General features: G+C 37.4%; 1 protein-coding gene across 2 annotated transcripts in view; it reads left to right on the top strand.

Annotated features, from left to right (window-relative positions):
* The first annotated feature begins 1,121 nt into the window (after positions 1-1,121).
* The window catches only part of LOC142353616 (uncharacterized), a 30,873-nt gene continuing 13,859 nt past the window's right edge, over positions 1,122-18,135 (top strand). The window contains exon 1 of one of the 2 annotated variants that reach the window (XM_075405900.1): positions 1,122-1,536. In XM_075405900.1, the coding sequence (XP_075262015.1) occupies positions 1,329-1,536 (208 nt within the window). In that variant the 5' untranslated portion in view covers positions 1,122-1,328. The remainder of the gene's footprint in view (positions 1,537-18,135) is intronic. The other variant, XM_075405901.1, reaches the window with a different exon arrangement.

Here is an 18,135-nt window from a genome sequence, read left to right as displayed (position 1 = left end):
TGGAGCCTGGGGACGGATGTAGCGTAGTGATCGGTTGTACGCATTGGGATAACTTAGCTACTCAGAAACATACTTCTGTTTCATATTACATGATAAATGATAGTAGATGATCCTTCAACGATCCGAGTTGCTTCAGCAATGATTTGTTCCACAACGTGATTTACGAAAACATTCGCGTATTTTTCAGTAAGGCTGTTTTGCTTGAGTAGAGCGATGTTTTAACAGTGCTCTTATGTTTGCTTACGTGATTACGGTTGAAAAACGTGTTAATATCGATTTTGAAGTCAGTTGATTTCGATGCGTCCTCCAAACTGGTCTCCGTGAGACACATGATAGTATATTTAAAGTTTTTAGTGACATGATATTCAAGTTCCTCCAAATGTTTATTTATAGACCGAATGTTGACATGAAATATAGTATGATTTGTCAAAGTAAAATTACTATAGCTATCAATAAGATGATTATTTTGAGAAGAGGGAGAAGGGTCCCTTACTGAAAAGGATTGCCTGGTTTAAAACACGTTCGACGACTTTGGGATACGATCTTTGAAATTTATACAATATGTTTAGCACTGTTTTTAATCATTTGCATCATTTACAATGAGCTATTCATTCACCGATTGAGCAGATTTGATGGCAGGATCTCTGCGCAAAGAAAACAGTATTCTTGAACGCAATGGTGTCACATCATCATTGAGATAAATTTTTGCTTATTGAGATTTAATGTTTTTCTTGTTCCGCATCAGTTCTGTTCTCTGTTCGAACAAAACGAGCAATCAAAGGTGGCTTACCCCCATTTCTGGAAGGGAGCCGATAACATACACTGATGTCGTCCCCTTTCAAGTTTACCCCTCAGTAACCTGCCACCTTGATCACTTCCTCGTATGGATCCTCGTTGCTACCTCCATAGCATATGCAATTCAGCAATCTCATATTGCTGAATTGCATCTGCCTCAAAACTTGCTTGTCCCTCCAGCACCGGGGCACCCGCTTGACCTCCTCTCTGATATCTAGTCGTGACCTTTTTTAAAGAAAAAATTATGAAGTCACACCCTCCTCATTCCTAACTCCCCCAGACTACCCTCCTCTATTTAACGGATTGTTCTCCCCTCTCGTCTCTAGCCTTCCCAATCCCCGCTTACTCAGCTCATATCCCACCACACCCCCTTCCCCAACGCTAGCATCGCTGAGACCCAGCTGGGTACTACCGAAGCCAACCGCTCGCCAATCGTTTGAGAGCAATTCGCCCGACGTTAGTCGGTTATATTAGTGTGTTAATCAGGCTCTACTTAATCCATTTAACTTTCTATTTTCAGATTTAATAAAAACATGCCCGGTAGGGGTCGGGGATTGAGAAAAGACGGAAAGTATTTGCCTCCTGGACAAAGAAAATGCGATTCTGGCTCTCAAACTACGATATCATATCCCCCGGCTTCTGGATGGAGAGGAGGTGGTGAAAAAACAGCATGCAGCTATTCTCTGTTTCCTAAAAGTGGACACGTGTGGGATGACAGTTACAAATTCAAAAAAATTTTTGGTAAAAAGCTGCATTATTTGTTTTCATTTTTTCCAAGTGCTGGAATGAGGGTGTTGATTATTAATAGCACTTATAATAGGTTTATACTTACTGTATTCAGAGGTTCTGGGAGACATAATCTACATGTCATTACAAAAAAAACAATGAGTTGGAATTATTAATGGCACGGAGCTCAGTTTTCGAACAGTTAATGAAAAAAAATGGTGTTCTTAGAATATCGAATTATACTTTGCGTTCTGCCTGCCTCTCCTGCTGCTGAAAATCGCTCTACCGAATACAACGGTCATTTCAGGTTCCGAATCCCTTATCGTTATCTTCCCGTGAGGTCAGAAAGCAGCTAATTATATCTGAATCGGAAAAATCTTTTTTAAACAAGAGAATAGAAAATATAACCAAGGGGTTAAATTTTACAAGTTTGAAATGTTAGTAGTGAGAAATGGGGGGGGGGGGGGGGGGCTGTCAGCACACTTTTAGACACATTTCCACCAAAACCCAGCTCCGTGAGGGATTCGAACCCGCGCCCGCACAATCTCGAAATTGGCGCACTGGTTACGACCTCTAGCTCAAAGAAAAAAAAATTCGGAGGCGTAGGTTCAAATCCCGGCGGCGGTGGAATTATGGGGCTAAACGGGTTAGGTGGAATGTGTCTAAAAGTGTGCGACAGACCCCCCTTTTCTCACTACTAATGTTATATACAAAATTAGTACAATGTTCCGAGTCCCTTATCGTTTTCTTCCCGTGAGGTCAGAAAGCAGCTAATTATATCTGAATCGGAAAAATCTTTTTTAAACAAGAGAATTGAAAATATAACCCAGGGGTTAAATTTTGCAAGTTTGAAATGTTAGTAGTGAGAAATGGGGGGGGGTCTGTCGCACACTTTTAGACACATTTCCACCAAAACCCAGCTCCGTGAGGGATTCGAAACCGCGCCCGCACACTCGAAATTGGCGCAGTGGTTACGACCACTAGCTCAAAGAAAAAAAATTCGGAGGCGTAGGTTCAAATCCCGGCGGGGGCGGAATTTTGGGGCTAAACGGGTTAGGTGGAATGTGTCTAAAAGTGTGCGACAGACCCCCCTTTTCTCACTACTAATGTTAAATACAAAATTAGTACAATGTTAAAAATCAAAATTATTTCTTCCGTTTTTTAAAGGTAAAAATAACTTTCGAAGCCACCGACGTTCCTTTCCAACGTTCCTTTACCTTAAATTGTTGGAGCAGATGCTGTTTTAACATGCGTTTAAACTGAGTGTGATTTGATAATCCGCACCTCACGCGGAAGTATTCCATTTTTGGATGCTTTTTGTAATGGTCAACTGCTCGACCTTAGGAGAATGAGCTGTTCAGTTCTGTTTTTTTTTCTCTTTAAGACATTACCACTCAGAAAAAATTTCCCAGCCGTATTATTTCAGTAATGAAATATCATTCCTAAGTTTTGAAACTCTCATCTGGCTTATTAAAAGTTCTGCTGGCAAATTGTCAGATTTTACTAAGAGATTCGTTGCATTGCAGAGAAAAATCAAGTTCTGAAAAGTAGAGCACTGAAATTTAAATGAGAAAGTACTAGGGATTTGAATAGCATCAATCGTGCTTTCAGAGGTAACTGAGAGCGTAAAAGGTATCTGGATCTAATCGCTGTGGCCATATTTGATAGGACTTCGTTGAGTTGTACCTGGCAGTTTAACTTAGAATCAATCATTATACGCAAGTATCTGGAGTGAGTTTCTGGCTTAATTTTTTGTCCCCGAAAACTATTGAATCAAAATTTTCATTCTCTTTGGAGACGCAAAGAAGTTCAATTTTGCCGGTATTCAAGGTTAATATGTTTTGCTTTAGATAATTCTGTTTTCTCCAGTATTTCAGAAACACGTTTTTCCAGTTCAGCGACATTGTTTCTGCTGAAATGGAAACTTGCCTTGTACGTTTTCTCGAAAATCATCAATGTAGACAAGAAAAATTAGTGGCACTAAAACTGTTCCCTGTGGAACACCATGATGTGTTGCCAACCATTCTGTGTAAACATCATTTATCTTAACACACTGCTGTCTGTTTTTAAGAAATGAAGCAATTAAATCAACTGATTTTTCTTACAACTGTACGCTTCAACCTATTTGAGAAAAATTTCGCGCGATATTGAATTTAATGCTTTAGCTAGATAAATAAAAACAGTAAATAAATTTTTTAAGTTAGCATAGTTTTCTGGTAATGCTTCGATCAAGTGTGAAACAGCGTTAAAAAATTTTTCTTTTTGTATTAATTCGTTAACCTGATTGAGAAGCATACGCTCACAGAGTTTTGCAAACATTGGAGTTATTGAGATAGGCCTATAGTTCTCACAAACTTTTACATTCCTTGTAGACCGGACTAATGATAACAAGTTTCCAATTTTCTCGGAAAATTTTTTGACTAATGCATGTGTTAAAAAACTGCACATGGGTTCCGATTGCAATTTTGCTGCTTTGATTGCCCGAGCTTTATAGATGCCTGGAACCGCAGACTTATTGTTTTCATTGAATCAATTGTATCATAGAGTTCCTTTAGTGTGACTGTTCTGAAGCAAAACTTTTCCCTAACTTTTGTCCTTTGTATATGCCTTATTTTTAAAACTTCCCTTGAGACAATCTGCAATATCAAGTTGTTGTTCTACTTCTCTTTCACAATCGACTAGTTTGTCTTTAACGAGACACTCCCTTTCTGTGCCAATTTTTTTCCTTATAAAACGCCATTGTTCTTTACTTGTTGGTAATTCGTTGGAAAAATGTTAGCAAATTATGCTTTGGGCCGTTTTCATACGCCTATTAACCAAATTTCTCTGTATTTGAAACTGGTATGCGCTTTATCCGTTGTGTTTTTTTCAGATATTAAAAAGTCTGTTCTTCCGTGATTTCTCAGCTCTTTTGTCGGCCAAGGTTTCTCAGCAATTTTTCTTTCTGGTTGATAACTTTAAGTGGGGCGTACTGAAAAAGTTTATGAAAACATTGTACATGCTATTTCCATCTTCACATTGATATCATTTACTCCAGTCCTGACCAGAAAGATCAAGACAAAATTTATTTGCATCGAACTTTCTTTTGTTTCTACCGATAAAACTTTGCTTGCCATTTTTAAATTCAACAAAAAATTGGGAGTGTAAAAAACAATCAAGTGATCCTTTTAAACTGATGGGGAAAATCTGAACCTCTTAAATTTTTTTCGCTGGAAAACCCATGATTGACTAGTGTTACTCTTTGGCTAGTGGCTTGTGTTGGTTTTTCTGTGTTTGATAAAGTAAGTCAAGAATTACTCGCAAATTCATCCAATGAAGTGGATTCGGTTGTTGAAATAATTGAGATTATAATATCCAAAAATTAAACTTCGCCAGTGATTGAGTACGCCGAGGAAGTTTCTGATGTTATTGTCTCAATGAAATAGTTTCCCAAGTTTTTATTTGGACAATACAAAGCTTTAATTATGATTTTCCATTAATTAGGATATTTAATTACGATAGCCCTGATATTTCTACCCATAAGGACTCAAAAAAGTTTTTATTGAGTACATTGAGATCATTTCGCTGTTTTGAAGATATGTCCCTAGGAACCCACATGGCAACACCCCCACCTTTACTTACTCCTGTCTTTGATGACCTTGATTTTGAATAAATTTTGTTTCGGACTCAAAAAATTCTCTGGATAAAAATCTGTTTCATTCAACCAAGTTTCATTTAGGATCACTATTGGGTTTGGAGTTACATTTGACAAATATTCAGTGAAAAAATCAAGTTTGTTTTTTAAACTTCGTGAACTGAAGAGACAACTGTTTAGATTTTTATATGAGACAACTTATTTACCTATGTCTATCAGCTTCTCCGATTCACGAATGTGAGAAGAGGGACCCGGGATGAATATCACCACTTAGTAGCAAGCGCATGAAGTGTAAAAAGAACAATTCTGCAAACTTTCACAAAACGAAAAAAGCGAAACCTAATTTTCCCATTATAATGATCATGATTTTGGTTGTGACGTCACCGAATATATGAATTTTTCGTTTGAAGTGCTAAGTGAAAAATCAAAAACTTTTAGTTCGGAAATGCTCATGTTTCGCTGACAAAAAACATTAAGTCACACAATCATAGGATTGATTCAAAACGCTGAATTTGTCGCAGTGCGATGTTTTGGTATACAGTAATATTATACTGTTGATAATAGTTCCGAGTACTCTCGTCATTTTTTGTACTGCAGACAAATTTAAGTGAACAGCATCTTTAGATATTTCCGTTGTTGTAATGTTCAATTTACAAATCTCTACTTTTGTTCATTTGAATGTTCCATTTAACTCCAAATCATTATTATTCGATTCACGCCCATAATGGTCATTTTTAACTGTCAGAATTTCAGAAGTAGAACTCAGTGAGATTTCAACTTTGTAATTGGTTTTGTATGAGTTTCGCATAATTGAGATGCTGTGGCCACCCCCGAAACACTTATCAATACTATTATGACCAGCATGAAAGATGAGTGATTGGAGTCATTTTTGCTTCTGACGAATACTGTTCGACTCTTTGTCCCAAATCAATAATTGTTGCAGAGGGATAAGAATGAATCCCAGTATCATAAGAAATATCAAATTGCGTAGTTTTTTGTATTTGCTGTCTCAAATTATAAGATGGTTAGTGTTTCTGTTAACAAATTTTGAAAAAAAATTTTGTTTCCGACGGCTCAAAAAATTTAGTCGAATTTTGAATATTGTGACCCATTAAGTTTTCCAATAGCGAACTGTTCTGGTCCCGTAAATATCCGACTTCGGATTGGAATTGTTCAATCATTCGACACTGGAACGCGTTTGCATTATCTTTCAATTCTATCTGCTGCTTTTGTTTTTCAATAACATTGTTTTGTTCTGAGATTGTTTGAGCTTTTTTGTCGATTAAATGCTGCTGTTCTTTTACGATTTCGTTTTTTTCCTCTTAACTGTTTTCGCATGTCCTCGATGGTGTTTGTAGGTCTTGAAAGCTCATAACACAATTCATCTTTAGTCTGCTGAGGCATTTTCAATCAATAATTAGGTTGGATTTCGATTTACGCAGCAGTTTGCATTTACCAACTGTTCTGCTCTTTGACTTTTCTTAACCTGAATCTAACCTGAATTTTCAAAACGACAAACAGGTCTGATTTATATAAGAATAAAAGTTGCTCACTTGATATAGCAACTGAAAAGTGTGCATCTAGCTAACGCGTGTGCATCTAGCTAACGCGTGATGAGATTTTCGTGATGGTATTGAACTCTAATGGCTGGGATCCCGTTAGGAAACTAAAATCAATCGTTGTTTCTCGTCAAGAGCATGCTATTTAAAGAAGAAGGAGGAAGATTTGCGTCAATGTGTAATCAAATCGCCGCGACTATAGCAATATTACCTACTCATGCGACATACAACTACCCCTGCGATGAAGTTCTCTACAAACATTTCAGCAATCATCTATGTATCAGCTCGGTTTTGTAAAGAACAGATCTGTCCAAACCAATTTTGTCTCAAAAACATACATGAGGCGCTCCATGAAGTCCCCAATTTGGAACTCACTTCTTTTAATACTGATTTCCCGAAAGCCTTTGTAAAGTCCCACACTTCAAACTTAACCAAAAAATTGCTGATACAGGAGAGGGTGGAGGCATGCTCGAGGTGCCTAGACTATTTGAGCAATCCAAAATTTTGTGCTTTTCGAAAACGTTACTTCCAAAACAGTGAACGTCCTACAAGGTTCATTGCTTGGACCACTCGTGTTCTGTATCTTTAAAAAAAATTTGCCAGACTCTCTTGTCTTTGCTAAACCGTTTATATTTGCAGATGATCTAAAAACTCTCACGATCAGTAGAAGTTTCGACGAAACACAGAATGACTTAGATGCCAATGAAGCTTAGGTCCGAACAATTAAGATAGAACTAGCGATGGACAAATGTGCAAAACTATTTTTCAGGGAAGATCGCAATTTCACCTTGATGAGAACAATACTCCAAAAATGTGAAAGATTGAAGGACCTAGGAGTTCACTTAACTTGGAAGCTATCATGGTGAACTAACATTGAAGACTGAAGAAAGCAAGCAAAGTGTTCTACATGCTCAAGAGAATTGTTGCTTTTCGAGTAAGTACAGTCACCAAGCTAGGCCTCTACAAGTTTCTAATTTTACCTGTTCTTCTTTACGGTTTTTCATGTGTGGCAATAACGCAATCAAACATGCTGATACGCTTTCGGAAGAAGACTGTGAGATGGATAACCGGTAACAAAGCGGCATCTTATGTTAATCAATTAGGATTGTTAAACATCCTGCCCCTTGAAATGTTCCTGTTGCTGAATAGTCTGCTTTACAATATGAACAATTGGACCCACAAAAAGAACTCTTACCCCCAAACTTACACTAGAGGAAGGTCGAACGAAATCTTCAAAGTTTCGAAAAGACGAACAGAAAAAGCACGAACGGATTTTTACTACCGAACGAAACTATTAGTGAATCGAGATACGTCAGAATAACAAGTTCAATGGGTCTTAAAAACAATTGCCAACTTTTGTGTGGAAATTTTTTAATTAAGATTCAAGATTCTGCACGTGGCAGCTGTCCTGCGACTGTCATTTGTGCAGAAACACGAATATAAGTTTTCAAACAAAGACGACTGCTATTTATTTATCCCAGTGGGCACCTGCGAAACCCCAACAACAATACCTCCCTCGAGTTATTCCTATAAAACGACCAGTGGATTTCTTCAACGAGAATAACTGGAAAAACAGACTGATTCTTTATTTTTGGGTCTCTTCTGAGAAAAAAATCGCAATGGCTAAATCGTCAAATTTTTGGATGAAATGAAATTGAGCGCGTGGAGACAACCTAGCAAACAGATTGACTTAGGTCTGAGTTCTTTTAAATCTGATTGTGGTCTTCCATTAAGCAACGGGAGGAATCATCATCAAAAAGTTACCAGCTCCGAACTAGGCAAAACATATCGAGATCGCGTAAATTAGGAGTCGAAAACAGACCATTTGAGAAGTTAAAAAACGGACTTTTGGAGCTTTTGGGCGTCACCCTTGGCGTTTTCAGCCAGATGTTTGTGCCCAGTACGCTTATCTTTACATTTATCTCTATAACTCCGACCTCAATTGGACAGCTTAGTTGAAACGTTGTATGTAAAATTATTTATGACCCAGTTGATCAATTAGCCATATTAGCGACATAAAAACGCGGCAATTTTTCTGTCTGATCTGTGAGCATTATTAAGTTTCATTCTAGCATAAGCTACGTTCCTATCCTAACATATAAGCTATAGTCCCTTCCTAATTTAAGTTGAAGAGTTCGCTGAAGTCATCAAACAACTGAAAGAACTCCACATCAAAGTCTACAAATCAGCTCCTCACGGGTGACATAAACTTCCAAGGTCTGAAGGTGACGATTATGAATCATTAGCCCTAACACAAAGTGAAATGTTTGGTGTCGACCAAATCCTGCCATGTAATGACCGAAAAAATCTTAATATTCTTCTATCAGAAAATCACAAACTGTTGAAGATTCCATAAAGATGGGAACTCAAAAACTGTTTTCTATAAACAACAAACTGCTCTGACCACAATGATTACCACACAACTCTATCGGGACTTTCCAGTAAGCTTCTCGCCACCCGGGAGAATGAGAACTTTTAAAAAAGTAAACTGGGAGAAACTCAACCTGCACATACGAGAGAATCCCTTCCAATCTTACTGTTATAGTTATGCTGATGAGCTGGTAAAACAGTGGTACTTCTGGACAAAAAGAATTGTAGATTATCTCACTCCTCGAGTGACAGAGGACAATCTCCCACCACGAGTAACGCCTTCAACGTGACACTGCCTCAATTTCTTTGGAACCATGAAACAAAAATATGGAAGAAATGGAAAGCTCTCGCTCTTGATCAAAATATATTAAACAGAAGCACATTGAAGACTTGGTAAAAACTTATCAGGCTGTATGGAAAAAGCATTGCGGAGCAGAAGAATGTCAGATCTGCAAAATATCTGAAATCTCTGCACAAAACAAAAGCATACCTACTAAAATGTACCTTAACATGAACCTCGACGGCGCGAAGTCGAAAAAGCATGCGAAAACAGACTCCGACGAACTTTTCAACAAATTTTTCTCAATGTATTCAACCAAGAAGGGCAACGTGAAGAAAGGGAAAAGATCCAAAAACCGTATTAAACTATATAAACATTAGCGAAAAAAATGTAGAAGTTACGAAGGACCAAAACATTTAGAAAGCCTGCGGCCAAGAGGAAATCGGGAGTTTTGCCTTCAAGAATTCAACAACACTCTTCAAGTTACTTAAGCAATTTTTTCAAAAATGTTTACATAAGGGTTGCTATCCAAAATGGAATCATGAATTATTAGCCAATTCACAAACATAATGACAACGCTGACATCTCAGCTACAGGCAAATCGCTCTTCTGGTTAACGCCTCGAAAAGAGCCGAGTGCTATTCAAGATCTTTTGATTGAAAAGGCTCTTTATTGTTCTCAATACGGCTTCAGGGAAAAGAGATCAGTTGTACTGCAGCTGTTAATCTATAAAGGGGAAATCGTCGCCCTTTACGTGGACCTTCGGAGCTTTTGATAGTGTCGCATGAAAAACTGATTCAGAAGCTCCATATATTGGGAGTAGGTGGCAAGCTACTGCATCTACTTGCCAGTTGCTTAACAGATTTTGAACAACAAGTCAGAGTAGGGAAAGCTATTTCAGGCGATTAAGCAGTACTTCAGGCGTACAACATGGGTCAATAATTGGGCCGCTAATGCCCGCTGTGTTCATCAATGGTCTGCCAGACAAGACATCATCGGATGGATATTTGGGACATGCTGACTTCAAAGTGTTGACTGAAAACAGAGTACAAGCTGTTGAATAGCTTCAAAAATTGATGAATGGAGCGCCGAAAATGACATTGAAATAAACAAAGCAAAAACAATTTTTTTCTGCTCCAAACTCAAGACGAGAAAGGACTGGAAAAAAAGCAACTATAGAATTCGCTTGCACTCAAAAAGATGTTGACATTGTAATTAGTCACCACCGCCGATGATGTGAGAATCTTGCAAAACGAGTAACAAAACGAGTAACAATTGCAAAACGAGTAACAGTTTACTAAATAATACTTCTCCGAAAGCAACGTTATCTGGAGAACTAAACGCATGCATTATTTATGAAGTAGTCCTGTTAATCACCCTCGCATCCCATGTCTGTTATTCTTCCGGATCTGATATGTGAAACATTCAAAAGAATACAACACAGAGCTATTGCCTGGATTTGCGGGACAAGATCAGAGGACACAATAGAGCGGTGCCTCTAAACATCCTGCCTTTGTCGATGTAACTGCAGTTATATGACCTTCTTTTTCTTTTAAACAGAATTTACGCAGCAGAAGTGAACAGCCCTCTAACGACCGCACAAAGCGACAAACAGAGTTCTTTTGGACTGGAATTCCGCTCGACACGTCTCAACTAGTCCAATTAAATTGTCTGGATCCGGGCACCAAAGCTACACAAAATCATCCCGAAAATCCTCGCAAATGCGAAAATGAAAAAAAGCTGTTTACAAAACCTTATCTTGGCTATTTGTTAAGGTACTACAACGAACCCAACACCTTTCATGGCGATTTTTTTGCTCCTGCGGGAGCTGAAATCCGCACAAGGAAATCAAGCCAGATGACTCCAAAAGCCTATACTACTGCTACTACCACTAACATACTGCTCCCAGGCATGCTAATAGAGCTGCTAATAAGTTGTTACTTCTGAGCCTGTACGTTGAGATGCTTCTCTACTTTCCCTGCTTTTTAATAGCCGCCCTCATCTTCTCAGCCGGCTATTATTGCGCTCGTATTTTTTTTACAATTCAAAGAATTTGAATTGTATTGGGGCGCTGTCTTTTTACAATTCAAAGAATTTGAATTGTATTGGGGCGCTGTCTTTTTTTTTTTTTTAAGATCTGTTCACACATTTTCATGATTTTTGAAGTCAAATTGGAGTAGTGATTTTGGTCACGCCGAAACAGGAAATGGAGCGAAAAAGCGAGTGGTTTTGCGGCGTGAATTTTTTTCGCTCTAATTTTAAAGTAGAGTGAGAAAACGGTGTTTGAACAAAAATTCGGTTTCTCGGTAGTGGTTTTTTGTTCACATGCGGCAATTTCACTCTGATTTTTACTGTTTTTTCGATTTTTTGGATCGGATTTTTTTCTAAATGGTTTTCCCGATCATTCACTGCTCATTCTAGGCCTAGCTTTTTGTTTGAATTAAATTTTCAATTCTCGCTAGTGGTTTTTTGTTCACATGCGGCATTTTGACATTGATTTTCTGTTTATTTCTTATTTTTTTTGTTCTGATTTTTTTTAAAATGGTTTTCTCAATTCACTCATAGTCCATTCTAGGTCTAGTTTTTCTGTTTAGTCAATGAAAATTCTTTGAATTGTACGTCAGGACTTGTCCTGCTATGTTTTTTTTTTTTAAGATCTGTTCACACATTTTCATGATTTTTGAAGTCAAATTGGAGTAGTGATTTTGGTCACGCCGAAACAGGAAATGGAGCAAAAAAGCGAGTGGTTTTGCGGCGTGAATTTTTTCCGCTCTAATTTGAAAGTAGAGTGAGAAAACGGTGTTTGAACAAAAATTCGGTTTCTCGGTAGCAGTTTTTTGTTCACATGTGGCAATTTCACTCTGATTTTTACTGTTTTTTCGATTTTTTGGATCGGATTTTTTTCTAACTGGTTTTCCCAATCCATTCACAGCTCATTCTAGGCCTAGTTTTTTGTTTGAATTAAATTTTCATTTCTCGCTAGGGGTTTTTTTTGTTCACATTCGGCATTTTGATATTGATTTTCTGTTTTTTTTTCTTATTTTTTTGTTCTGATTTTCTTAAAATGTTTTTCTGAATTCACTCATAGTCAATTCTAGGTCTAGTTTTTCTGTTTAGTCAATGAAAATTCTTTGAATTGTACGTCAGGACTTGTCCTGCTATGTTTTTTACTTCGTCAAACTTGTTTTCGCTTTACCATTTGCCGCTTTTTCGACATTTTGCGTGAAATCTTTTTGACTTCTCTAGGCTAGTTTCTCTCTTCTCTCATTCTGCTAAAAGTGAATTTGAACATCAGTTGCTAAGCAAAGCAATTCAAAATGAACAGAGTCGGTATAAAAAATTGAAGTCAGAAATAGAAACGGGATAAACCCATAAAGCCCAATTTTAAATGCCCGCTATTTCAACGTCGTTCCTATAAGTCTTAGTTACCACCTCTAATGCTTATTGGTGTTGATAGTAGCCCCTGTAGCCTCTCTCTAAGAAACAGAAGTATGTTCAACTACGAAATGCCATCAAAATAAATCGGACTTAAAAAATATTTTTGTACAAAAATCTTTTTTTTTTCAATATATTCTATTCGTTCAATCCCAATCATGCTTATTGGAATCAACGGCGGCTATTTTCCGGCAATCTGCCGGGTATATTAATTGCTCTCAAGCAAAGTTTGTACCAAAGTTTTTTACATTTTCTGTACTACCGACTTTTCATTTGACCAATTGACTTTTGTCGGCTCCGTCTGACCATTTGACTTTTTTCGGCTCACTAGTCTCTAAGTATGTGACTAGCCGAATGCGTTTTAAAATCATGGCCTGAAGGGGGTTCTTAGAGTGTAAACATCTACCCATACCCTCTTTAACACCCACCCCCCCCCCCCCCCCCCCCCCCACCATTCGACCTCTTTCACCTCATTCCACCCGTAAACTCGCACGATTGCCCCAACCGCGCGCATCACGCCCCTCCAATGCTCAACACCTCCCCCCTCAATCAATCCAAAGCTAGCCTCCCTATGCCGCAGCTAGCTACTGACGAATTCAAGTGCTCGCCAGTCGTTTGAGAGCAATTTGCCCGACGTTTGTCGGTTATGCTTGTGTCTCTGAATGTTAAATTCCGAATACACGCCGTTGACTTCTTTTCATTTTTTGACAGCACAGGCAATTTGTCAACCACAAATCATTCGAAGTAGAAATTCATACTCAGACACATTTTTTTTCTGAGCCTGACATCTGTGCAATTAGTCATCAAATTTAAAGGTAATTACGTCCATGAATCAAATAATGGCAAAGGCTTCTGTTGTAACAATTAGAAGAATTCAAGGAAACTTTTTACCTGTTCAAGGAGAAGAAACTTGATAAATTATTACCATAACCAGAAGTGACTTTAATTGACTTTCGTCATTTTAGAACGTTTCTTCATACGTTGTTCTCGATTTAAGCCAGAAGTTCTCTATGACTTCATGTAGATTCATCTAACCTAAACTTAAAGCTCTACTGATTCTTTCAAGGTTCTGTAAACAGTGGAGAATTTCAAACCGCAATCACAGTATTGAAACAACGAAATATAAGAATTTTTGCTAACATTTGGCATCTCGAAGCAATTTTAATTGTTCAGACCCCTCTTGAGGGGGGAGGAACTATATACTCAAATGGGTTTTTTTGTTCAGTAAATTTTTTTGTTAGCCTAATTGTTGTGATAAACTTATTTAATAGTTTCAGATTTGGCCTGCATAAGCTAAACCCCCTATCTCTGAGCTGCCATAATGATAAATTTGAGAGATGAACTCGACAATATCAACAGCTGTGACCCCACATTAATGAATTTTATGGAAAAGCTTATTGGGGAGCTCGAGAAGAAGCAAGCATCTATCAACAAGCTAGCATCAAGGGTACAATTCCTGGAGAAAAGGTGAACGATATTGAAAGATACTCATCAAAAGACTGTATCATTATCAACAACCTACCCCTTGTGCATGGGACAGATTATTGGGAGGACGTTTTAACGTTTTTTGCCAATTACCTGAACATCAAAGTAGAGCGGGACAGCATCGTATCATGTCATCCACTGGGTCCGATCCACAACCCTAGCCAACCACCAGCATTCATTGTCAAGTTCGTTTACTTTGATGTGAAGGACAGAATATGGGGAAGAAAACATTTCCTGAGAAATCAGCTTAACCCGACAAATGCAAAACCGATCTTCTCAACGAACGATTAACAAAAAGAGATGCCGATTTAATGGATTATTCAAAAGGATTAGGCTTAAAAACATCGACCTACAACTGCTTACCACAAGTTTTTTATCAAAAAGCATGGAAGTAAGCCGAAACCACACGATGTTGTTGACATGGAGGTTGCAGGTTCATTACTCGCGCAAGGCTCCCTTATATCTTATTCTAAAAACAAAAAAAAACATTGCAAGCAGCATCTAGAACAGCATTGTTCAATTTTACTGAAGGAGGACAAAAACAAGTTAATGGAAAAGAAAAAGCAAACAAACGAGGAATGAGCAGCCCTAGTGATGGAAAAATAGTCGGAAATCTGAAGAAGCTGAAAAATAACAAAGATCTACTCAATCAGTATATTGAATCCATTGTAACCAACAATACTACTGATCAAAATAATGATATTGATTCTGAAAACGGCTTTGTTGTCAAAGAATCTATTGATTCGTAATGCCTGGCAGTCTCAGAGATCACCTCACTTCATCTTAACCTACCTTTTCCACCATTTCGCCTAAGCAACACAATAGTTCTTCTGAGGCTGTCATTTTGTTACAACTAATGTACGTTCTCTAAGGAAAGACATTATTAATCTAGAATCATGCATTGAGCAACTCACTAATAAACCAGATATAATCGCCCTTACGGAGACTTGGCTAAACAAGTCTGAAAATGAAAACATTTTTTCTCTTGATGGTTATAAGTTTTTCTCACGGTGCCGCGGATGAAGAGGAGGAGGTGTAGGAGTTTATGTATCTGAGAAGCTCAAAGTAAGAAGTCTTAAAGAACATTCGGACGCAGAGATTTTAAGCATTGATATTGCTACTGAAAATGGTCAACAAATTACTTTCACAGTTTTGTATCGGTCACCCTCCGAGTCCATTGATGGTTTTTTAATATCTTGGAGAAGTTTCTGGAGGAACATAATTTTTCGAGAAAACAAATAATTGCAGGAGATTTTAATATTGATCTCTTAAAAGACAACAAGGAGTGTAGGGGTTATCCGACATATTTACATCCTTCGGTATGAATTTACTGTCGCAACGAAGTCAAAGCCGAGAAACATCAACTTCTGCAAGCTGTATAGACCATATATGGGGTAATGTTTTAAGTAAGAGAGCCATGAACTATAGTTTTGGACCAGCCGATCATTATTTGTGTGAATGTGTTCTGATGCTTCCAAAATTATTAAAAGAAAATGAACGCAGTTTCTTCAAGAAATCTAAAGGTTTTTAATAGCCTTGATAATAGGTTAAGACTGGAGTTTCTAATGAGCCCAAAGCTAAGGAATATCGCGTTTACTGATACCGATCCCAATACAGCAATCGTAAAGCTTAATGAGGTAATTACCTTTTGTTTCGACAGATTTTGTCAACTTACAAAAATCAAAAGGGCGCGTAAGAACTGGGTAACAAATCAAGTACTGCGTGCTTCAAGGAAAAGGAATGAGCTCTACAATACATATTAAAAATCCGACAATAGACAACTTTGAGCAGTTTAAGATTTCAAGGAATAAATGTAATGCGCTATCTCGTAAAGCATATCCAGCTTACTGGAGAACTAAATTGGAAAATGCAGACCCAAAACAATATCATACTATCATCAGTAATTTAATTGGATCAAAAAGAAAACTGATTTTGCCGGATAATTTTCACTCAAATGTCGCAAATGATATGAATGAGTTTTTTGCACACATTGGCACAGAACTGAATGCCAAAATTGAAAAAGTAGAAAAAGTACCCATAGAAAGGCAAACACAATCTTTGTTTTTTAGTGAGATTAACTATAATGAGGTGGAAAACGTAATTATAAACATGCAAAGTAAAAACAGCTATGGTCGCGATGGTATATCCTCCAAAATGTTAAAACTTTGTTGTCCCCTTATAAGTGAACCACTAACTAATTTGTTCAATAACTGTGTTAAAACTGGAATTCTCCCGGACGAATTTAAAATTGCAAAAGTAAATCCTCTCCACAAAGATGGTAATGTCAATGAGTATGGAAATTACAGACCAATTTCATTACTCCCATCATTAGCAAAGGCGTTTGAACGTATTATCTATAACAGAATTATTAATTATTTTGAACATTTTGAGTTGCTGAATGCTAATCAGTTTGGATTTAGGTCTAATTTGAACACTGTAGATGCCGCTCTTAGGCTAGTTGAAGAGATCAGAAATATGAAAAATCTGAAAAAAGATCCACTGATGCTTTTACTTGATCTGCAGAAAGCATTTGATCACTCTATTTTACTAGGAAAACTTGAGAACTACGGAATTCGAGGTTGTAACTTTTGCCTGCTAAAAAATTACTTGTCAGAGAGGTATCAGTATATACATATTAATAACACTGTGAGTACAAAACGCCAGGTCAAATGTGGGGTTCCCCAGGGCTCAGTTTTGATTCCACTACTGTTTTTGATATATATCATTGATCTGCCGCATGCTGTTTTCAATTCTTCAGTAACACTCTTTGCTGATGATACAGCAATAGTAAATAATCCACTTGCAAGCAACGAGGAGTTTCAGAAAGATATCGAAAGAGTTGATCATTGGATGAAATATAACAAAGTAACCGTAAAAGCTACGAAATCTAAATTGCTCAGATTTTGCATTGCTAAGGACGACATCTCACTAAAATTTTCCGATGAATTTTTAATAAGTGTGGATTCTTGCAAATATTTAGGAATATGGTTGGATAATGAACTTTCTTTCAGACAACACATTGAGTATAAACGGAAAAAGATGAACAAATTCTGCGCAATTGTCTATAAGTTGCGTGACGTAATGACAATTAATCAGCTTATAAATTATTATAAAACGTATGTACAACCGTTCTTGCAATATGGGATTCTTATATATGGTTGCGTGAAGAAAAGCAATCTCTGTTATTCACAAAAGTCAAAAACGGTTTTTTAGAATAGCTTTTCGTAAAAGGTATCGTGACAGCATTTCTGATAAACTTGAGAAATTAAAAATTGCATCGGTGTTTGAATTACACATATACGAGTTGTTCAAACGAGTGGTTAATAAAAAAGAAGTCTCACAATGTGGAAAGTGCTATGTAACCAGAGCAAAAGAAAGCGGGATCAACTCTCTGCCAATAAACAAATGCAAAGCGAGACAACTCTGTAGAATTTAGGACAACTTTTCTTGCGAACCTGTTGAAAAAAGCAAACATAGCAATCCAGACAAGCTGAAAATTCAAAAAACGCATATTTACACGACTTCCGTGATAATTTCATAATAGGGAACCTAGAGCTGGCAAATATTATCTTTAAATAAGAAGTAATCCAAGTAGTATCAAATTGCCTCTATCATATTGTTGTGATTTTGCAGTCTTGGACAGCTTCTTGCTTGTGTGAGATGCCTTTCAGTGCTCAAGGTGTGGAACTAACTATTGTTGTAGGGCCTTTAATGAGCACTCGAAAGTCATTCTTATCATTCAAGATCTGTACTTAGACTACTCATCCTCATTGCGCTGGGAGGTGTCTCTCGTGGGCTTGAGGCTGTCCTGGACTGCATCGTTGAAGTAGATTTTATTTAACCTTAATCTG

Source organism: Convolutriloba macropyga, chromosome 14 (assembly GCF_964194025.1).
Source record: "Convolutriloba macropyga chromosome 14, txConMacr16.3, whole genome shotgun sequence".
Classification (NCBI taxonomy): Eukaryota; Metazoa; Xenacoelomorpha; order Acoela; family Convolutidae; genus Convolutriloba; species Convolutriloba macropyga.
The sequence above is the reverse complement of the archived record's forward strand: the minus strand, read 5'-3'. Positions and strand labels throughout refer to the sequence as shown.